Source organism: Poromitra crassiceps, assembly GCF_964638095.1.
Source record: "Poromitra crassiceps genome assembly, chromosome: 15".
NCBI classification, from domain to species: domain Eukaryota; kingdom Metazoa; phylum Chordata; class Actinopteri; order Beryciformes; family Melamphaidae; genus Poromitra; species Poromitra crassiceps.
The window spans coordinates 31769703-31793238 of record NC_139634.1 but is presented as its reverse complement, the minus strand read 5'-3'; the positions used below and the strand labels follow the sequence as shown (position 1 = coordinate 31793238).

Below are 23536 nucleotides of genomic sequence, written 5' to 3'. Positions count from 1 at the left end.
GAGAGGAAGAAGTAACTCGAAGCTAACCCCAAGCGAGACTTCTACACAATGTGAATTCACAACAGACTGAGAGACTTCACGCATCAAACCGATGAATGTAGCAATGGGACTGAACCTGTCAACCTGTGAGGGCGGAGATATACTTGCTTTTATACGTGTTTGCGAGTGAACGATGGCTGCCTCGCATAGCCAAAAGCAAGACAAGTATATCTCCGGCCTAATACTAAATACAAACACAAAAGCTAGGGTGAAACCAAAACTAGATTTAGCTCTTAACCAAGTCCTTACTCAAACATTAAAGTTTAGTAGAGGACTTTGTATTAGTCTGTGGAAACTACATTTATCGAGAACATTTTTATTCAAGCTGCAGATGGAAATATGTGTAAATTTCTGTACAGTATTATTTACATGCGGATTTCAGACCTAAGGCCAGATATAATCAATGGTCTTAGTGTTGTGTATGAGCAATAACATTGATGACATGCTGTGATTATACCTGTTGAAGCTTTGATATCTCATGGAGAGAGAGACACACACAGGGAAAATGTGGCCGTGAGTTCAGGCTTCAAGGATGTGATTTTCCTAGGAAGACTTGTGGCTGACTATGCAGAATGCATATAAGCACTATAGCTGATTATCTGAAAATCCACTGCATGTTGACACGAGCTTCAAAACTCCTGGTGACATCATGCCAGAGCAAAATGGGTGCACTGTATGTCTCCCAGTCATGCGGCAGTTGAAACAAGTTGAAATCATCGCTGCTTCAAGTCATGTGGAGGGCAGCTGTTGTCCAGCACTTGTCCAACACTTGACAAATACCAGCTGATTCTCATCACGCTACATAGAATTAGTCTTTTGTTTTATTTGCGATATTCCTGCTGTTGTTTCTATTCCCACTGTGTACCTTGTCTCTTATAATGTAACTTCTATTTTTATATGAAAATATCTTATCACAAAACTTTTTACTTTCACACAAAGTGTATTTAATCTTCCACCAGGACTTTGTATATTATTCTTTCTAAATGTTTCACCTTGATCAGTGTGTGTGTGTGTGTGTGTGTGTGTGTGTTAACCTGACGCTGCCAGATGGATGGGTTTGCTTCACATTCTGTTTCACAAACGTGTTGTGAACTCAATACCGCCCCATCTGGCGGAGTCAGGTTATGTGTGTGTTCCTATGGCAAATATAGTTATTGTTTAGGAGCTGTAATCATGACGCCGCTCCCGAGAGCTGCTATAAGAATACATAGCAAACGAGAGGGGGACTCGGGGAGCGCAGCCCTTCCCCAAGGCCAGCTATTATTGCTTGTTCGTGAGTTGGATCCGGATCCATTTCAGAATTTGATGGGTTCTTCTTTGGCCCATACTACACCCTTCCACCAAGTTTCATGAAAATCGGGCCAGTAGTTTTTCCAATACCCTGCTGACAAACAGACAAACAGCATAGCATGTTCTTTCCATAGTAACCAGATAAATCCAGGTGTGTGTGACCCATGGTGTGTGATTTTACCTGTTAAAACCGTTCCATCTGTGCGGGAATAAAAGGGGTGTAACTCAGTAAGAGGAAGCTGTTCCTGTTTTATAAGATTTTTTTCAACTTCTAGACGCTTAACAAATCAGGGGCCAAATGTATACAACTCTGTATATTTAGGTGTAGAAATCTGTGTAGCTCTGAATAAAATGTCACCCAAATTCACACATAGCCTACATTATCCTTGTTTGCCACATCACAGTATAGTGGGACTCAGAAGAATGCGTACGGTATGTATGGTGTGAGAGATGTACCGGTACGGAATTCTTACAGCCCGTGGATTTTTATCAATTCTGAAACCTGTGTGGAAAGTGGTGCGGCACACTTTTCGTGTGTACACATGCTTTATACATTTGGCCCCCAGGAGTCAGGCATGAGGGAAGATTCAAAACTGCCAGCAGTTTGAATGTTGGATCTCTATTTAGTGACTGGCAAGTTAGATATGTGCCTATCTGTATCCCAACCTTCAGTCCATTAAAACTGGAATGTGTATTCATAGCATGATCATCTGGGAAAACTTGCAAACGTAATTCAGTGTCATTAGATGTGCATACCTTATGACTGGTGGAAGGAGCACGCACTGTCAGACACGCACAAGTCAATCCCATATTATTTAGTGCTGTTTTTGCTCTGACTAGACCATGACTATCCAATAAGCAGTGAGCAATGGATCTGATTTCTAAACCAAATTTGTTATGTTTATATCAAAACATTCAAAGATTGCTTGGTATTCATCATTTTTCTGACTTTGAAAATGTTCATTTGACAAGGTTTTTCTTCTGTCGCCCTATTTGCAATAGCACACATAAGCTGATCGTATCTGATTGAGCTCAACTTCACCCTTCTTTTAGCTAAACATTCTCACCGAATGTTGCAGCTTTGTCTTTTTAGAGGGACCACCGAACTAGAAATTCAGTGCTACTTACAAATACTTTTAGGTTGATAGATAAAATGCTATGTGAATTCACAACCGGTTATTTTAAATAACATTTATATTGTACCTATTTGTTGATTATGCAATAATAAATATTATTTTATAGCACTGAGTTGTATTTTTGTGTTGACAAATTAAATCGGGGCACTGCTGCTGGCTGGCTGTTACCGGTGGTGCAGTCTGACATGGTGTATTTACATCACTGCATACATACACTACCAGTCAAGTTTGGACACACGGATTTTCCTTTATTTTTTGCATTTTAGAATAATAGCAACAACATCAAAACTATGAAGTAACACATGGAATCATGCAGTGACCAAAAAAGTGCTAAACAAATCAAAACTATTTGATATTTTAGATTACTAGGCATCTTGCGCGCTCGATTCCTGCGGCGCGCATGCACTTTTCTGTCAGAAAGGTGTCTTTCCCTTTGAAAATGTTTAAGCTTTTTTTTCCTCATTCAAGTATAAATCTAACTTTAATACAAGTTTTTAACTAGAACGACCGCACCGCGGATTTATGCCTCCGCCATTAGTTCATTCTTGAGTCCAAATCACCATTTGAGGCAAATTGGAAGAAATGCCATCAAGGCGCTCCTGAGATGTTGCATTACAGAGCTTGGAAATTGGGTGTGTGTGGTCACAGTGACCTTGAACTTTGACCTTTAACCATAAAAATCGAATCAGTTCATCCTTGAGTCCAAGGATGAACTGGACTTGACAAGCTTGAAAATGGCGTTTGAGAGGTCACAGTGACCTTGGCCTTTGACCTTTGACCACCAACATCAAATAAGTTCATCCATGAGTCCAAGTCGATGTTTGAGGCAAATCTGGCCTGGCTATCGCCAGCGGAGGCATAATAAAAGTTCTAATAACGTTTAACCTAAGTAGCAGTGAGGGCTGTACCGCAGTTTGTACTGCACGCACAGTGAAGATAAAGGCATCTACATTATACTTTTACTATCGGCAATATGGCAAATAGGCAAATGGTTAAAAATGTTGGCTAGTATCCTAATTCTTTAAGACTTTTTAATAAACCGCAGGGAGTGTCTGGTCTCCCAAACATGTTACATTACATGGAAGGTTATCCACGAGAAGATCACTGTAACAATTTAATTACACACAACAAAATGTCATGACTTTTCCTAAACCTTCAGGGATTTTATTAATTCCATCACTTTTCCAGGCCTGGGAAACAAGATTTTGAAATCCCATGACTTTTCCAGGTTTTCCATGGAACCCTGAATTAAATGTTTACTCTCTTGTGTGGATTTTCATGTGTCTCTTCAAGTCTCTTTTATGACCAAAACCTTTACCACAGACTGAGCAATTAAATTGTTTCTCTCCTGTGTGGACTACCATGTGTGTCTTCAAGACTGCTTTTTGACCAAAACATTTACCACAGACTGAGCAATTAAATGTTTTCTCTCCTGTGTGGATTATCATCACTATGGCTCATAAATAACCAGTCATGTTTACATTAACAATACAATAACTACTTCTCCCAGCATTCAGTCTCTAGTGTCTTATGTGTTTTTATTGGTGTGTCTGTTTTAGATGTGTTCTGCTATGCTTATATGTGCTTTTATTTTGTCTGCATGGCATTGTATTAATCAGCCCTTTATGTTTTTATTGTCTTCTTATTTTTGTAACACATGCATTTTAATTGATTTGAATTTTAGGCTGCCTTTTCAACATCTGGCCAGGGACAGCAGATGGAAACTAGCCATCCAGGCTAACTCTGGCTCACTTACAGTCTTACTGTTGATTGGTGTGCATTGTCCCTGAGAAATAAACTAATAAATAAATAAATAAATAACTAAATAAATCATGTGTGTCTTCAAGTTTCCTTTATAACCAAAACCTTTACCACAGAGTGAGCAATTAAATTGTGTCTCTCCTGTGTGGACTATAATGTGTGTCTTTAAGACTCCTTTTTGACTAAAATCTTTACCACAGACTGAGCAATTAAATGTTTTCTCACCTGTGTGGCTTATGTGTTTCTTCAAGTTTCCTTTATAACCAAAACCTTTACCACAGAGTGAGCAATTCAATTGTTTATCTCCTGTGTGTACTATCATGTGTTTCTTCAAGTTTCCTTTATCACCTAAACCTTTACCACAGACTGAGCAATTAAATTGTTTCTCACCTGTGTGGACTATCATGTGTTTGTTCAAGTGTGATTTATAATAAAAAATATATACCACAATCTGAGCAACTCAAGTGTTTCTTCCCAAGAACGTCACTGTTTCTTTGTGAGTCTAAACCTGACTGAGCTTCACTAGTTTCCAACCATTCATCATCACTGTTTTCAGTCTCAGGTTCAGAAGTCTGCCTTGCCAGCACTAGTTGGTTGTAAATTACTAGCTGGATCTAAGTTCCTGGCTGGTTCTTCTGATACTCCACAATCCTCTCCATCAGCTTCTGTTTTCATCTGTTCAGTTGAGCTGCTAGCTAGAGGCTCTTCCTCTCTGTTCTCAGTTTGGCTTTGATGAAGCTGTGAGGACTGAGGTTTATCTTCATCATCTTCACTCTTCACAGCAGAAGCAGTGAATGGGAACTGGGTGATATGGGCCTCCTCCAGGCGCTCTCCCTCCTGACTGGTCCAGAGTTCATCCTGTTCCTCTTTAATGTGTGGGGGCTCTGGGTCCTCCTGGTCCAGACTGGGGCTCCATTCCTGCTGGCCTGGGGAAACCTCTTCTTTAATGACCAACAGCTGCTGGAGGTCTGAAGGCAAGGCTTCTCTGTGTAAATGTACAACGTTTTCGTTGTCGGTCGATCTCCTCTCTTGAACGAGCAGCTTCCTCCTCGTACTCTGCTATCGTTCTTTCAAACATCCCAAATATCTCTCCAACAGCCGCAGTTAGGTGCTGCTTCACCACTGCTCTCAGCTTCTGGACTTTAGACATTTTCATTTTCACACAGTGACAGGAACTTTTCCTCCTGAGCTAAGGTAATACTGACAAACGTTATCCTTCAAAGCTCAAATAGCTTCATAGCTAATGTTTAGCTTTACAGCTAAACTATTAATTTGAGTCCATAAGAGATTAGCTTCTTCTTCCCCTCAGAGTTAATTATATATTCAGAGTTATTCGCGACATCATCCGCACACACGAGTCTTCTGTTTGTAAATTAAACTTCTGAAAGGATATAACCGGTAAATAATAGCTACTGCTACTCCTTTCAAGCAAGCATGCTTCGATACGGGAGCTTCCAACCATTGATGTCACCGTAATACCCAGACTGGCACCGAAAAAAGCTGAGCAGTGTGTGTGTGTGTGTGGAGGGGGGGGGGGACTGTTACGCTTTGCACTGTTGGGTTAGGCGCATGCGGTTCTGATATTCTGAATATATAAGCTACAGTACAGTGGTTGTACATTGATTTCCCTGCTGTGCTGCTGTGTTTGGTCACTAAATAAAAAGAGTCCATATGTCAGTTCACTCTTGGTTTTTGGATATGTGAATGTTCTTAATTAAGAGTGAGAAAGAATTGACTGAATTATGTATGCAGAATATATGAGACAATAATCTTTTTGATCATTGTAAAGCCACAGCATAGTAAAGAGGATATTAATGTGATGTGTGTAGTTCTTCATAGATTATTAATGTGATGTGTGTAGTTCTTCATAGATCTAGCCTCTTCATTTTGCTCTCAAAGTGCACCAGGTTGATGCATTTTACTTTCAAATGTACATTTTCTTCTGGGGGGCATGCCCCCGGACCCCTCTAGGGGGTCTGCGGACCACCTGCCAAATGTCCCCACCACTTTCCAAATCAAACCGATGCCCTTGCTGCCACCAGATCTCAAATTATAGTATGGAGAGATTTGTCTAAGAAACTAATTTCAAGCATTTAAGCGTAAGCTTTTGAATAGGGGGAAACAGTCAATCAGCTGTGTCCAAACTTCACTGGTAGTGTTGGTGGTGTGTATGGAAGCACTAAGAGTTTTGACTGTTTTGTGGATTTTTCTGTGAAGCTGCTTTGTGAATACCTAACACCCCTGGGTGATTTAATTTGCCTGGAACAGCTAAAGCAATCTCAGCTATAACAATTTGTTTTATTGCACCATTAGCCAGAGTTCTAGTTTACATTTAGGAACGTTTATAAACTCCTTGACTTCACCTTTAAAATGAGAGTTGGAGACCACAGTCACACAGCCTTGGTGTGAGAGACTATCGCACTCTAGAGAAGAGTGAACACAACCTTTGTTATTAACAGTGTCAAGGCTGAGAAATGTCTCAGTTTTCATGTTTTCGGCTTAGCGTGGAGGGGTTATGTTTGTTATGTATATAAATTCAGAATTGGGCCTTGGAAAGAAAACATCTCACATGAGGCAAATATGAACCTTGCATGTTGGACCTACATGGGGTTATGCAACGGCTATCCTGAATTGAATTTATGGCTTCAGAGAACATACGTACTTGGCTCCAGGTCCGACAAGGCAGGAATTTGTCAAAAGAAAAGCTGGTATTTTAATGTCTTTATTTACGGATAACCTTTTTGACCATGATAAAATACAGAATATAGTGTAGGAATAATGCATAGATTTGATGTTTTTCTTGAAGTCTCTTTTCCCACATAGATGGCTGTAGCAAATGTCATACTCGGCAGTTAAACCCTTGAGGTCATATGGCATGAATATGACAATGGAGGTTAAAGGCAATCATGAATTAATTTGTTCTAGTACTGTAAGACCCCCCCCCCCCCCCCCTTTTTTTTTGCTTGCAAAGAAGTTATGAAAAGCTTATGATGCAAATAGAATTTGAAAAGAGGAATTTCAGTTCACGGCCAAATGCTCAGACATTAAAAAGTCATCAGATATGTTTCAAATCAAATTTGGTCTGAGTTGCTGTTGCAAGTTAAACCTTTGATCTCTTCAACTAAAACTTTATGATTAAGTGAATCATTTTGAAGCGAAACAGTGGAAGTTTGTGCCCAATCTGCTCTTCATCATAATTTCATTATTATTCCAAGATATCAGTTACTTACAGCAAGCAAAGGATCCCCCCCTCCTCTCAGTTTAAGAGTCTGGTTAGCACTATAGGGAACGTTGGCAAGTTTTTAAAAACATGTGATTTTCTAAGCTGCTGCAAACAGCCTCAGATCATCACTCGTTATCCAAGATCATTTCTACATATGGGAGAGAGAAAAGTTGATAATCTACAAACTCCAGCCACTGATCTCCATATAACCACAGACTTAACGGTTATCTATCTGAATGGTATACTTTAGTATTCTTGAATAGCTCCTATTTTCCTTCAGTTCAAGTCAATCTAGCATATTGCTCACTAAAATGAATACTGTGAATTTATGGTTTATAACAGCTTAACAAACTCTATGCATCTACATAAATTGAAAGATGGCTATATTGAATTTAGACGAGTTTGTCTTCCACAACATTACTCGATATAATCCCTTCATTCAGTATATTCAGTCATGGACATATTCGTTCACATTTGTCCGACAATTATTGAGATAACAATTTGAGAGGTTCTCGAGGTTAACCGTTTTGTCGAATAGGAGTTGCAGGTTTTTTTCTCTCCCCGACCTTGGCGTTCCATACCCACAAAGCCAGCCATGTGTGAGAATGTGACTGACGGAGGGATATGATTCAACTCAAACAACTTTAACCTCATTATTTACACTTGTCTCCACTCATTTCTCCTCTCTGCTCTCTGGGCAGCGTATGCAGTCCCTCACCCCACATTCCTCCACTAATAAGGACATTTGAGCCTCCACCCCTCCCTTCACTCATCAAACACCGCTTCAAAGGACAGATGAGAACTGGTCTGTTTTTCAAACCCTCTCGTCACTTTAGGTTTGGACATCTTTTAAACAGTGTTGAGGACTGCTGAGAATATACTGTAAATATTACTGTCAAATTCGAATAGGCAAGCTCCAAACTGTACAAAATATTTCCAGGAAATACAAAAAAAGGTCTTAGTTGTTAAAGATTAATATATTTTATTGTTCCTCTAATCATCCCTGCATTCCAGGAAAACAACTGGATGAACACACTTACAATATACATCAAATTCCTACAAAATACAAAAGAAACCTATACACATGCATGTTTTAATGTGGCTTGTTGTTCAAAAATATTTTGACGAGCGGGGGGGGGGGGGGGGGGGGGGGGCAGTTTCCAGACCTTTCTCTACTGAATTTTAAGAAGGGAAATCAAGGTTAAGTGTCACTATAATTCTTACAGTGCGTGCGCGCGCGCGCGTGTGTGTGTGTGTGTGTGTGTGTGTGTGAGAGAGAGAGAGAGAGGGGCAGCGCTGTGGTCCCTCAGGGTCGTGCGATGCTCCTCATGCCATGGGTTCCTCCTGCGTGGTTTTGAACTCGTCTACTCTTGCCTGTAAAAGAGCAGACAGGCAGATAGCACCCTGCCGTTAGAGTTGAATGAAACTTGAGACAAGTGGAGAGGACGACGGCTTTATGGAAGCCAACTTTCCTGTCACCGCGGGATGCTGTGGTGAAAGAGTGACCAGTCACCACGGGATGCTGTGGTGAAAGAGTGACCAGTCACCACGGGATGCTGTGGTGAAAGAGTGACCAGTCACCACGGGATGCTGTGGTGAAAGAGTGACCAGTCACCACGGGATGCTGTGGTGAAAGAGTGACCAGTCACCACGGGATGCTGTGGTGAAAGAGTGACCAGTCACCACGGGATGCTGTGGTGAAAGAGTGACCAGTCACCACGGGATGCTGTGGTGAAAGAGTGACCAGTCACCACGGGATGCTGTGGTGAAAGAGTGACCAGTCACCACGGGATGCTGTGGTGAAAGAGTCCCTTGGGTTTTCATTCATGACATCTTGTTTATACTTTGTTTGCAAACGCTGACAACAGCAGCGTCTAAAGTGTGTGGGGCCGGTGTGAACGTTAGGCTACTGAACTGACTTCCATTCCAACAATAACAATGTGATGTTGAAATGGTCCGTGTAGGGAAATTAAAACACAATATATCTCTGTATTTTCTATGAAGTGGGCTAATTTGTAGCCTAGGTTAAGTGGAAGTGGACTAAGTTGTAAGGCAAAACCACATGTGGATGTCATGAGCACTTTTTTATTAAAAGTGAACAAAAGCACTAATGGTGCTTTCACAAAATATTTACACAATGACATTTTGTGATAAACAATCATCAGTGATGTGAATATAATAAGTCGGTAAAGGCAAATGATAGAACAGCTGCAGCAGCCTGGTCAGTTCAGAAAATTACATCACTTTACTGTAACGCAGCCTTTAAAACCAGGAAAAGACAACGCTTATGCCATGTCACGATATAACGATAACTAGTCTCATATCACGATATGGATATATTGCCCAGCCCCAGGTGAACACACAGTCGGGGTCAGATGGAGAACAGCACCCGTTTAGTGGATAGGGAGTCAGCGTGACTTGAGCAGGGCAGAAGCATGCCGACACAGGAGCTGAAAGTCTCCCTACCGGGGCCATCCATCCCACTGCAGATTGGCCGACACCGATACGCTGATCAAACATTTCTAGAGCAGAACATGTGAGCCATGTGCATCGGTGCAATCTATAAATCAACCAGGTCATGAACTGCAGCGTCTCCCATCTCTTTTCACTTCATGTGGCTGCAGCTGGCCAGCAATAATAATAATAATACGTTCAACTTATATAGCGCTTTTCTAGATACTCAAAGACGCCGGTTTTGCACGTTCCACACAAAACGCTGTTATTCTGTTTACTTGGTGTATTTATAAGGGGCGTGATGGACATCCCTCTCTCTGAGGCCCTTCACCAGGTTTCTGCCTTCTTTTTTCCCCCCAATACGATTTTCCTGGCAGGGGTTGTTTTTATTGATTATCTCACAATGTGTGTACGCTGCGAAGCCTTTTGGGACTGTAACTGTAATAAAGGGCGATACAAATAAATTTGACCGTGTTCCATCTGCTGCTACTGACAACAAACACTGAAAACTATGTGCAGTATCTTCTTTGTTCATATCAATTCAATGCAGTTATTTAGTCCTTTTGCTGTTTGAATTGAAGAACGACTTGCTCAGACATCACAATAAGGTGATTGGTGATTGGTGAATGGTGATTGGTGTGGGCTACGCTACACACAGCCTTACCTGGAAGGTGTTGAGCACGTGTTGGCAAACATCAGTGAGCTCATTCAGACCCCTCCGCAGAGGCTCCGTGGCCGGTGCTCCCCCTGGAAGAGACAGCAGAAACCTGCATGAAGAAACGACACTGGGTGCGGTGCACACATGCATCACCACTATTACTACTACCGGTACTATGATTAGTAATTCAATAACAAACATGTCAAACATGTTGACGATGATGCAAGCACCCACTTGGGCCAGTCATCCCTACAGGTTTCATCAAAATTGGACCCGTGGTGTAGCCTTACAAAGTCTGAAACTAATGTATGACCTTTAATTATAATTATGTTTTTGTACCGGGAAACTCCAGTGAACTCTAGTTTTCACAAAGCACAAAATGCAATCACCCTCGAGGTATATGGGAAACGTAGTTAACCAATCTACTAACAGTAGCATGAATGTATTGTAAACACGGGGGAAACCGCCATGAATTATCCATAGGGTTCGCCGTCAAAATCTATACTCGTTGCATCCCTAAATCAGTGTACCTTTTCAAATGGCAGAACACAGCAAAATGCATCACATTCCAATTTTTACATTCTATAATGAGCAGGTAAAGCCATTCATTGTTCATTTCAGTCAGCCAGACGAGGCTAATAAGTTCATAAATTCGTATCACAATGTTGCACAGCCTTTAGTAAGAAGTAACATTTATGCTATTTCACAATATTACAACAACAATGTCTTTTGTTGTAATGAAACCACGAGTTTCTCCTCAAGGCATCGTGACGACACTCGGTTCAACCACAAACACAACGTGTTGAAGTTGATGTTAAGAGTTGCTGGCATTTTTTGGGAAAGTGACTGACAGTAAAACAGATAAAACAAAGTGGTTACAGCAGCCTTCTGTGAGCAGTTAAATGGGAAGAGGAAGGGTGTGTGTGTGTGTGTGTGTGTGTGTGTGTGTGTGTGTGTGTGTGTGTGTGTGTGTGTGTGTGTGCGGACGCATGTGTTTTTCAGTCAATGGCATTTCTACCTCGGCTGAGCAGACCAAGTGAAAGCACCAGACACCAATCAACATGTTTACTCTCTGAAACACAGGCGTGATAATGTTTACTCTCCAGCTCTCCACACACACACACACTAACATTGCGCGTGGGTTTGAGGTGAAGAAGAAGAAAAGGGAAGATGAAGAGAGACGGTGAAGAGGGATTGCGGGTCGCCTCACCTCGTGTCTGAATGCGGAAGTTGATCTTGCTCTCAGACGGGTGCGTGATGCTGTACCCACAAAAGTCCACATCCACACTGATGGAAAACAGAAAAGCAGACAGACAGATGGGGCTTACTGTATTTGTGCTGCAGATGATTATTGTGAGCGTTGTGCCAATATGGGCAGGGCTATGTAGTGTGATTTTCTTTTCACCCATTTTGCTGCTTGTGTTGGCCTGGAATCACGTAAGCAATTGAATTTGCTTTTATGCGATTATGAAACATTACGACATGATTGACAAGAATTTTTCTGACTATCGACTCATTCGACTGTGAAAAACAGTCCACTCAAGCTGGAAGCCAAGAAGGCAACAAAGGCAAGATTGTCTATCTTCTTCTTTGTATGTCAATGGGGGGCTTGGGGGGAGTGAAACGGTTTGAAGTACAAAAGAGCCTAAATGGGTCAAAACCGTGACCATGACTGGGGGTCAAAGCTGAGGGTCACTGTATTTATGCCTATGCTGAAGTACTGACTTCTTCATGACCATATATCTGAGGGAGTTGCCCAGTGTGTGGTCCTCCTCATGCAGCACAAACGTCACACAGCCCTCATCAGCTCCATCAGCCTGGATCTAAAACACAACAGAAACACAGTTAACATTACAACATAAACTCCTACACAGGCAGTCACGACCATGAACTGAAACAGAGACATACTGTAACTTGATCAGTCACAATCAGAGGAATAAAGCAACTGTAATACATTATCCATGCATCCATTACTAATATTTCACAGACATCCAGGCATTATCCGGGCATCAGTCATACATCAACATCATACATCCTAGATGTGGAAGCTGCTAGAGTGACAATCAATGCTGCCATCCAGTGGATAAAAGCTGTATTACAGAGTAATGTGACAAGGATATTCAGTCCAAATAACTTTACTTGATTGACATGAAACCTGAGCTTTTCACATAACACCACTAACTATCTATCTACATCTACGTTTCTAACGTCCAGTACAGATGATGCTCTATGGCTCTCCGATAGAAAAACATAGCTCTTTTCCCGTTGCTACCCACGTGAGGAGTCTACAGATACAGATGTCGCAGTTCTGTGATAGCTTCATTAGCTCAATGGCGTCTCCCAAAAAGTCAGCTAAAACGCAGTATAGGTAACTGTGTAGCCTACTATATAATAGATAGATACGTATTTTTAGCTTTTCACCATTTCGAGCGCCGGTTTCTTTTCGCCATCCCCAGCCATGCTTGCTTCACATTCCAACCCAGGCAACAACACGACAACTCCAGACGGAAACGGATGTATTGCCCTCACTGTCGTCTTACAGGCGAGGGGCGGAACCACGAGGTAACTAGCTCCACCCACGGCTCCACCCCGTAACTAGCTCCACCAGTGAACCAGAGAGAGAGAGAGAGAGACTGTACATTCATTTATTATTATAATTTCCTTATTGTTGTACTGTTAATATGTGTATTTGCTTTGGCAATATAAGCACTGTCTTTTCATGCCAATAAAGCTATTTGAAATTGAAATTGAATTGAGAGAGAGAGAGAGAGAGCGCGAGCTGCAAGCACGTGTGTCAGTGTGTGGCACCTATGTGTGTGTGGCACCTATGGTCTATGGCCTTCAATTACTAAGACCAATGGTGTTGGTATGGGGATATATACCCACTCATTTTTCAGTGAGCATTGAGTATACCCACTTTTAAATCCCCCCTATAGCAGTATAGTGTAACTATTGCTAAATTGCAGGGCAAGGAGAGGGAATATGTAGTTATATTGTTTGATTAAACTAAATTATTTTCGCTTTACTGTAGCTAGCATCTTACTGAATAGCTGTGACCAGATGTCAGTCAGTGTGTGACATATCCACTCTATTGTGATGTCATCCACCCCGCATTGTGAAATTTGCCTCAAGCGCCCCCTTTTAGCCATTTGGCAAGGGCAAGAAAACAAACACACCTTCACTCACTCTCTCTCTCTCTCACACACACACACACACACACACACACAAACACACACACACACACACACTTGACCTCCATGCCAAGTTTCTGCCTCATAGGGAGAAAACTGTGCCCGCTAAAGCGTTGTGAACTTTTTGTCAACCGACCGATTGACCAACCGACCAACCAAGCGACCAGAGTGACTCTGATTATGGTCGGATGGTCCGACCGACCATAATCAGAGTCACTCTGGTCCGACTCGGACCTTCTGGTCACACCTAAAGAAGTCTCTTCAGCCACTTCTGAATAGCACGGATCCTGTGAACGAAGCTGTCACTCGTGTGATGTCACCATTGATGCCACTCGAGCTATTGTGATGTCACCCATCAGTAGTATCACTTGAGGCATTGTGATGTGATGTCATCACTGATGTCATTCAAGCAATTGTGATGTCATCAGTGATGTCACTTGAGCAATTGTGATGTCACCAGTGATGTCAGGTCATACATGTTATTACGGTTTATAAAACAGGGAAATTATAAAAAAAAAAATTGGGTCATAAATTAAGAGTACCACTTCTCTAGCCTAGGCACCACTACACCACTGGATAAGACACTCCTCTGTCTTAGGTCTGTAAGACCTGTCTGAGGGATAAAAAAACCCTTGAGCGCTGCAGTCGGTCGCCAATATGTGACGTATGTATGAAAACATGCGACGACAACACTGCACTACAGGAAGTTTAAACGATGTAGTTCACAAGGGGAGACGTTAGGTTTCACGAACAAGGGCAAAACTTGCTGCAAGAACTACATCACCCGGCAAGAGGGGGATTTCGCATCTGAGGGGCTGAGTGATTTGCAAAGCAGAAGTCACTCGAAAGGGATTAGCTAGCTTGCTAGCAGTTGAAATCTCTTTAGATGTTGCAACTATCGCAAAGTCAGCTACTTTGAACGCCGTTCAAACATCGAAGGTATTACATTTGCTTATTATCATTGCTTACGTTAGCTTAGAATCTATTTCATAGCGTTAAGCCATCATAGCGAGCTAAGCTAGCTAAAGCGGTAAGATTAGCTTGTTGTTTATCTAGCTATTGTTTTTCTAGACATCAGCTTTCATTTTCATTTTAGGAAACAGGATGATCTTGTGACAGTTAGCCAACTGTCAAAATGATACATGACTCTCTCACACACACACACACACACACACACACACACACACACACACACACACACACACACACACACACACACACACACACACACACACCTCTCTCACTGACACACACACACACACACACACACACACACACACACACACACACACACACACACACACACACACACACACACCTCTCTCACTGACACACACACACACACACACACACACACACACACACACACACACACACACACACTATTCCCCTCCCTCTCCTGTATGTTCCCTAAATCATTTTCACCTGAAGGGTCTGGTTACCTGCTCTTTCCCTAACCTACTACATTTGCCACCATTTCTACCAGTACCAACCATCGACATAAATAAATAGGTACCAACACCACTTTTGGTCACTACTCAACTCCACTCTCTTCATCCTCAGTAACACAGCGGATCCCCCTACTGTTGCCATGGCGATCCTCTTTGCTGTGGTGGCCCGTGGAACCACCATCTTGGCCAAGCATGCATGGTGCGGCGGGAACTTCCTGGAAGTCACAGAACAGATTTTGGCCAAAATCCCTTCGGAGAACAACAAATTGACGTACAGCCATGGCAGGTAGGTTTAACACACACACACATCTGGCAGGTTAACAAACACCCCACAAATAAGACTTGGAGATGACAAGACAATAAAGTTTATAAGGTTTGTTCCCTATGTTCCTTGTTTTTGTTTTATGTTTCTCCCTTTTTATACTATTCCTGTGCCTGTATTCTTTTGATGCTGTTTTTATTGATGTAAAGCACTCTGTGCACTCGTGCTGTGAAGGGCGCTATAGAAATAAAGTTTTACTTACTTACTTACATGTTTTTGAGGGACTATTCCCTGGTGGACAGGACATGTCTATTTCTTCCTGTGGGTGTCATCATTGACATTATGTAACCTAATGCACGTGCATAATGTAAAAAACTCAACTTGAGCACACTGGGATACATGGAAATAACAGTAAAACAGACAAACTAAAGTAATGTTTCATCTTGACTTTAAAGGTTTATCGAGCTCAAGCAATTTTCAAGTCTCTGGAAGTTGTTTTTCATACTGTACATAGATGAATGGCAGAACATTGCCTCTTCTAAAGTGAGAAAACCAAGCCCTGATATCTCAAATCACCATGACTGTGTGTAGACACCACCAGGAATAAACTTAGACAATTGGCAAAAACGTAACAAAAACACCGGTATTATGTATAAGTGCACTCATAGAGGGGGTGACATCAATGTCCACCCACGAGAAGAGATTGGATTTCTCCACTGGACACACATTTAGACATTTGTCCATTTCTCTACATGGAAAATCTAGGACTTTGGTGTATAACATCTGCTTAAAAGATGAAGATAAAATGCACTTTATTGATCCCCTAGGTGAAGTTCAGGTGTCACAGCAGCAATGTGACACAATGGAATTGTCTATGGTCGTTACTGTTCTTTAAGCGTGGCGCTTGTATATTATGTGCAGGTTTTTCTCTCTCTTTCGTTTCCTCTTTCTGTTCCGTTCTGTGCGCACCTTGTGGTTGTTGCCAAATATCTTTCATTTTCTGTGCCAGCACAGAAGTCACACGGTTAGTATTATCTAGCCCTTCAGGGAAGTACGTGTGGGTATTTAGTGGCACTGTTTTTCAATTGTTGTTCGTCTGATGAAGAACAGCGTTGCTCAAAACATCTCATACGAATCAGTGTTCATCAATTCATAACCTTTTGTTCAAGGGTCAACCACTAAACAAATGAATCATTCACTTGTAAGTTGTGACAACATAACCACCACCATTACACATATTGACACTAACGGTCTGGTAAAGACTGTGAAATGTCCACTTCATTACTTTTGGATGAATTATTCAATCTTGCTCTCGGCTTTGTTTATGTGATTTGTTGACAAATGTTCTTTTCTCATTTCAGCTATCTCTTTCATTATATCTGCCATGACAGAATCATATACCTCTGCATCACTGATGATGTAAGTATATTGTTTTCTTATTTGTATATCATTTATTTCTGGAGGGGGGTTGAGTGTGTGACTTAAACATTATTAAACATTTATTTGTCTCTTTTGACTGAAGGACTTTGAGAGGTCACGTGCATTCAGCTTCCTCAGTGAGGTCAAGAGGCGCTTCCAGACGACGTACGGGTCACGAGCGCAGACAGCGCTGCCCTACGCCATGAACAGCGAGTTCTCCTCCACACTGGCAGCTCAGATGGTGAGCATGACATAAGCCTGAGCAATATGGGCAACAATTATACGTATGGAGAGACTCAGATTCCTGAGGCCCAACTCAGGACATTTTCAGCTATCTGGGACCCGTTCCTGGCTTACTTTGACAAGGTTAAAAGCGTCAAGTGACTTGCCCAGTTGTTTCCTCATGGGCCCCTTACATGGGATCCCATGCACAACACCCCTTACAAGCACATAAGCACCTTACGCGGCTGGTAGCACCACATTGTGGTGTTGGAATGTTGATAACATATGTATGCTTTTTCTTTCTTTTCTTTTCCTGTGTCTGAGCTTGTTTTTGTTTTTCATGTTGTGAAAAATCGAAAAATTAAATATTGGGGGGGAAATACGGGCAACAATGTCTTGGGGGTTTGTGACTTACTCTTTGCCTCCGGAGAGTCTTGATAACTAATGTAGACTGTGCCGACCGTCTACAACAATCACACATGATCTTTCTTTCCCCTTCCTTCACCCCCGCTTACCTTTCTCCATCTGGCCTCATGTAGAAACACCACTCGGACCCACGGGGATCTGATCGTGTGACCGAGACTCAGACGCAAGTGGATGACCTGAAGGGCATTATGGTCCGCAACATAGGTGAGCTTCTCCTCACCTTCTCCTCTTTATTCAGTGGTGTTTAACCTTTTTTTGACATGTGGCCAATCACATGAGAATGTTGTAAAAATGTGAAGTTCCAATTCAGTCAGGAAAAGCTTGTCATAGATTTCTAATTCGAGCAGTGTCTGTTTTTTCAGTTATTGATGGTTCATATGATTTTTTTTATTTTTTATTATGATGTCTATAAATGCTATGTGTCAAGTTCTATGCTAACATAGAGTATAAGCTGTTGTTAGAGTACCGGGCACCTCTTTAAAATGGCACACTGTGAACCTGGGTATACTGTATATCTGACGTAATTTACACCAGGAAATAAATTGGATATTTGGAATGGTTTGATCCTGATGACCGCTAAAGGGATAGTTTCTCAAAAGCCCCACATTTACGTTAATGTGCCTTTTGTTGTTAAACAATAATATGAGATTGGGGAACGTGCTTCTCATAGCACTGGACCTTTCATGCCTCCAAGCTAACTTTGGCTGTGTGTGTTTGCTTTGCAGACTTGGTAGCTCAGAGAGGAGAGAAGCTGGAGCTGCTGATTGACAAGACAGAAAATCTGGTCGATTCAGTGAGTTTAATGGCTCAATCTGAAATTGGAATATCGCGCCACTTTTGATGCCAGGTTCTTCTGGCTTTATTTTTTACTAGCGGAATAGCCGTTAGCATAGAAGTTAGCATTGAAGGCTTTCTGCCAGAAAGGGATTATGCTGAACACAGGAATCACCATACAACTCTTCAAACATGTTTCATTGTGTTTTTATTTAGTTTTAGTTTTAAGGATGTTGGTTGTATTCTTATGGTTAGACAAGAATAACTTGGTTAAGGTTAGGGTTTTCTTATTTAACTATGACCAAACCCTAACCCTAACCAAATGCTTGTACTTACTTGCTGAACCCGAATAACCGATCTTTGGAACGCAATGTAACCTTTTCAAATAAGAAAAATGCTTGTTAAAAATGTATGTGGCTTGACCGGGAATCAAACCCTAGTCCTCAGACTGGAAGGCAAGCACCTTACTCATTAAGCCCAAATCACAAACTGAGCTGAACATTTTCAACCCCTAACCCTAACCCTAACCCTAACCAAATTGTTTTACTTGCATAACCCTAACCATAACAACCAACATCCTTAAAACAAAAATAAAAATGCAATGAAACACGTTTGAAGAGTTTTATGGTGAATCCTCTATTATGCGTCATCCCTTTCCTGGCAGAAAGCCTTCCTGGCTTCTCCCATGTGAGTGAAGGGTGGAGGCTGTGCAGCCATTGTGCAGCATCGCAAATTCAGCCATTCATCTACACAGACATCACAAAAATCTGGCTCCGTTAGGTCACCCAGAGGGGTGCTCTTTATACTTCCTGAAAGATTCAGCGGGATCGCACGTAAAATGGCATAGCTGTGGCCGAACACAATTTCTGCTCACTCACTCACTCTCACTCACTCACTCGCACACAGAGACTTCACATTCTTGTTATAGGATTTATTGGTTTGAAGATATTTTGAAATTGATTGAGATTTTGATACAAGAGGATCAATATGACAGTATAACGTGTATATGTTGAAGCTCTAACAAGCTTATTTACATTTTTATATAATTCTGTAAACTGTAGCAACACAGACTATGTTTACGTCACCCTAATTTACTCTGAATTCATTGACGTATGGACATTTAGCTGGACTAGAGCATCCTAATGACTCCGATCTGATTTAAACTTCAAACGGCAACAACATCAACTGATTCAGTGCAGTAGTCTGATTACATCTAGTGTGACCATGTTTCAATCAAGTTAGGTATAATCTGTCTGCAGGCTGGAGCTTACATACACAGTATAGACATACAGTATATTGTCACTGATCTCATTTCCTCTCCTCCTCCAGTCGGTCACATTTAAGACCACCAGTCGTAACCTGGCACGGGCCATGTGTATGAAGAACCTCAAACTGACTCTCGTCATAGTGCTGGTGTGTCTGGTGAGTATGGACACGAATAGTAAATGATAGGAAATTGGTTATCAGTGGGATATTTCATAATGCTTTCATAGGCAAGTGTGATGGATTATCACACTGGTGGTATCTGTGCAAAGAAAAGCCCTTAGGCACATGGTTCAGTGAGAATATCTGTGTGAAAATGTCCATTGTGCATCAAAATTAGTGCACATCAAATGTTGAAGTCGTCACACATTGCGGATTTGTTTTTGATCAATTACCATAAGAATCTGACCGAGATGTAGGGTGACCAGATGTCCCGCTTTGTGCGGGACTGCACCGCATTTTCATCACTTCACGCGTCCTGCAAATTGAGACGATGTCCCGCGAGATAGAGCGCGAGACCGAGGCAGATATAGAGGGGGAGAGAGATAAAGAGAGGGAGCACAAGAGACAGAGAAGGAGAGAGAGAGAGAGAGAGAGACGAGACAGGGAGAGAGAGCACACGGCTTGCACCCAGCTGCCTCGTTAACTTCACTTAACAACACTACTACAGCAGTGAGTAGGCTAATCCCAGTAGAAAATAACAATACCAATGGCATGCAAATATAGGCTACTTAACCATACAATAGGATACCAATATTAATGCAACAGGGCGCCAGTATCTTCTTTTGACATGAATAGAATAGAATAGAACTTTATTTGCCATTTCAACACATGGTTGATTGGAAATTGTCTTGGTGCAGAAGTGCTCACATAGAATCACAGGAGACATAGATGCAGAGAGTTCCATACATACAAAAACAAGGAAGTAATAAAAAGGATAATAACGACATAAAAAAAAAAAAAAAATCATGGAACCTGTTAAAAAAGCAGAGTGCCACAGTGCCACAGAAAGCTAAAATAATGCTCGATAAAGTGCTTAAAAAGTATAAAAAGAAAGTGCTAAACTATTTTTTAAAGTGCTTTTGGTCATAAAGGGCAAAAAAGCCTAGCTGGTGTTGATCCTTCTAGCACAAAGTGCCTGTGCTCTTGGGCTAGAGTTGAGGTGTCGGACAGCCTCAGGATATGTATTGTTTTTGAAGCGAGATGTCCTACACCTTATGCTCTGGAGCCTCCTACCAGAGGGGAGGCGCTTGAAGAGGGAGTAAGCTGGGTGCGAGGGGTCTCGCATCACCTTCTCCCCCTTTCGCTTGATGCGTGTGGCGTATAGGGAGGCCACAGAAGGAAGGTCGCAGCCGATGATCTTTGACGCCGTGCGTACTATTCTCTCTAGCCGAGCTTTGTCGTGCTCGCTTGTGTTGCCGTGCCACACAGACACTGAGAAAGTGAGGACACTCTTTGCACAACGCTCTCACTTTTTTAGCACAATTGAAGACAGCCTCATATTTCTCAACAGCATCCTGTCTTTGATATGTCATTTCCAGATATTTAGTCTCTACACTGCTGCTACAAAGGACATTTTTAAATTCCATAAGCTGCTCTTTTCTTAATGTTTTGTTCAAATTAACCAGTAATGTAGCCTAGGCTACTACAGTTAGAGTATGGTTCTACTTCAGTATAAGCTACAGTATAGTACATGGTTCTACTAGAAGTCATAGTCATAACTTTAAGGCTATGGTTGGAAGGCACAAACATGTCTTTCATATCTGAACAGAAGCCATGAATCCCATATCAGCAACCTGTCCTGTTTTATTGGAGCCTACACACTGTAGTCAGATGTGTTGCTTGCTTACTGTATTTACCTAGCCTGTGAGTTGGGACAGTTGAGAATCAACCAGTGGGCAAAGCATGGAGACGGGAGAGTAGAAATGTTAATTTCTTTATGTTAGATCAGGGGTTTCAAACTCACTTTAGTCCACAGGCCACATGTGACCCAATTTGGTGTCAAGCGGGCCAGACAATGAGAATCAATAATCAATAATACTATAATAACCTATAAATGACAAAACCTCCACATTTCCTGTGTTTTTGTGTGTAAATAATTACAGGTACATTTAAGAACACGTTCTCATATAGGGTTATCTCAGCAACCATCAAGCACATTATCAAATCTACTGTCTGTAACTGTGCATTACAATCAGGGGTGTAGTGGAGGGTAAACACAAGTAAACACAGTTTACCCACCCCTTTGGAATGAAGCAGATAGTTTACTCTGCTATTTTCAGATTAACTATCAATCAACAAACAAGGTGGGTAAACTACTCACCTTGGATAGTTTAGCCACCTCTGTATTTATCACTACACCCCTGATTGCAATTGATGGCAACTGTGCACTTCTCTATAGTCAAGCAAAGGTAATGATAATAGCTGACCATTTAATGATTAATACAGATAACATGAATAGGCGACTTGTTTACTAACAACACATTGCATCAATGCTCTTTCCTTTGTCATTTCCTCTTTCCCTCAGTGTATTTAATTATTATTTATTATTGGAGTCTAGGCTCATTGCGTCATTGATCCAAGAGCTGCGTGAACATGACGTGAACATTGTCTCCATACTTCTTTCAGGTGGTCCTCTACATCATTGTCTCTGCTGCCTGTGGAGGTCTCAATTGGCCCAGCTGTGTCTAAAAATGAGAAGAAGAGAGGGAGATGAAGGAAGAGAGGGAGCTTCTCCTGTTCAACTCTGTGTGCCAGTGGACACAAAGGGAATCAGCACTTTCCTGACTGGACTTCTCCAGCTTCAACATCCCTGGAACACACGCACACACTCCTCCTGTGTCCTTCTCCTTCAGTAGCGTGCAACATTGACCGGCCTTCTGGACAGGGAGCCCGCCATTCCCACACTAATGGACAGCAGCCATCTGGCCTGAAACTGGTCAGGAACATTAATCTTGTCTTATACTAGTCTGGTGCATTCATCTTGTCTCATGCACTTAGTGGCCTGATGTATCGGTTTGTGATACTGCTCTGACCCCTCCCCCCCTCCCCATCCACATGTACGTGTATTCAAATCAATACCTGAATGAACCACTCAGATTGCAAAGATTTGAACTTTGTTATTTTGCTTTTCCCTTTGAAGAGAAGAGAGAATCTAACCAGACATATGGGGCATGCAAGCTGTATATAGCGTTTTAAGTGTGTTGCACATCCATCAGCTATGCCTTGTCCTCTTGTTTAAAGCACTGAAGATGTTTTGACAAAACTGATGCAGCCTGCTTCCCTTCAGTGGCATGTATTTAACCATATTGGAGGTGTCTTGTGAATGAGATGGCTTCTTTTTTGCTCATAGACACCGATTTTGTGATGCCTGTTTGATCACCAAGCAGTTTGCAAGTATCTTCTAAAACTCAAATCTTGTGAAGAGAATATGTTCATACAAATCGGTATTGTTTATTTGATTGATATTTTTGATTCGAGAAAATATAATGGTTCTATATTAAATCCACCATTTTTTAGCAAAGCATTTGCTCCTTCTCAACCATGGATTATAGCCTTTATTCCCCTCATAGGATGCTCAATGTGCCCATATGCCCTTTTTGTTAACACAATGCACTTTTTACACTGTACATAATGTTTGCTTCTTACCATTATGTGGAACCATGTAATTATTTAATTACTGTACATCCAGATTTGAAATAATAAAATCTCATTGTATCAAATAAATGGTTTATCTCTATAGTGGAAAACAAAAAGGATGCTGTGATGCCAGATAGACAAGACATTTTTAGACGATTATTGACCTTCCAAAGGGTTGAGTTGAGTCACAACTAATGTTGTCCTATTATTCAAATGATTAGCTGTTAGTTATAGATGGACTCCCAACTCATCACATTTTGCTTCATAGAAGTCAAAGTACACACAATTATTGAGAATCAATGATGAGACTTTGATCTTACAAGCGATG

General features: G+C 41.5%; 3 protein-coding genes across 3 annotated transcripts in view; 2 read left to right on the top strand and 1 right to left on the bottom strand.

Moving 5' to 3' along the window:
• The window catches only part of LOC310789702 (endothelin receptor type B-like), a 19185-nt gene extending 16659 nt beyond the window's left edge, over positions 1 to 2526 (top strand). Inside the window, exon 8 of the mRNA XM_083651362.1 lies at positions 1 to 2526. This exon is cut by the window's left edge and continues 354 nt beyond it. The gene's annotated coding sequence lies outside the window, so the exon portion shown is untranslated.
• A 5898-nt stretch (positions 2527 to 8424) lies between these two features.
• Positions 8425 to 13059, bottom strand: polr1d (RNA polymerase I and III subunit D). Its single transcript, XM_083651375.1, has 5 exons — positions 12983 to 13059; positions 12287 to 12384; positions 11772 to 11848; positions 10568 to 10650; positions 8425 to 8823 (listed from the first exon to the last, which is right to left on the bottom strand). Exons 1-5 carry the CDS (start codon positions 13019 to 13021, stop codon positions 8776 to 8778), a joined length of 345 nt encoding a protein of 114 aa, XP_083507501.1. The 5' UTR covers positions 13022 to 13059; the 3' UTR covers positions 8425 to 8775.
• A 1512-nt stretch (positions 13060 to 14571) lies between these two features.
• Positions 14572 to 23282, top strand: sybl1 (synaptobrevin-like 1). Its single transcript, XM_083651372.1, has 8 exons — positions 14572 to 14691; positions 15316 to 15489; positions 16827 to 16884; positions 16988 to 17125; positions 17646 to 17736; positions 18258 to 18325; positions 19636 to 19728; positions 22198 to 23282. Exons 2-8 carry the CDS (start codon positions 15344 to 15346, stop codon positions 22258 to 22260), a joined length of 657 nt encoding a protein of 218 aa, XP_083507498.1. The 5' UTR covers positions 14572 to 14691; positions 15316 to 15343; the 3' UTR covers positions 22261 to 23282.
• Positions 23283 to 23536: the final 254 nt, after the last annotated feature.